General features: G+C 34.6%; 1 protein-coding gene across 1 annotated transcript in view; it reads left to right on the plus strand.

The window, feature by feature from the left end:
- The window catches only part of LOC119590790 (inactive dipeptidyl peptidase 10-like), a 39,595-nt gene that overhangs the window by 16,750 nt on the left and 22,617 nt on the right, over positions 1-228 (plus strand). The window contains exon 5 of the mRNA XM_037939503.1: positions 63-115. Coding sequence (XP_037795431.1) covers positions 63-115 — 53 coding nt within the window. The remainder of the gene's footprint in view (positions 1-62; positions 116-228) is intronic.

The raw sequence follows: 228 nt of genomic DNA on the forward strand, positions 1-228 counted from the left end.
TAAAGATACATCGATACATATGTGTGTTTCGATTAACGTATGAATCCCTTTGTTTTGCACAGGGTCGGCTGTTCACGTCAACCGCCGAATACAGTGTTTATGATGTCACTACGGAGTGCGTATATCGTGTGGACTTTCTATTGTTTAACATGATATGGGAAGATAATTAATACGATAAAGACTTTTTTAAGATATAAATTATTGTTATAGATGATGATGAGAGGAATA

Source organism: Penaeus monodon, chromosome 27, assembly GCF_015228065.2.
Source record: "Penaeus monodon isolate SGIC_2016 chromosome 27, NSTDA_Pmon_1, whole genome shotgun sequence".
NCBI lineage: Eukaryota > Metazoa > Arthropoda > Malacostraca > Decapoda > Penaeidae > Penaeus > Penaeus monodon.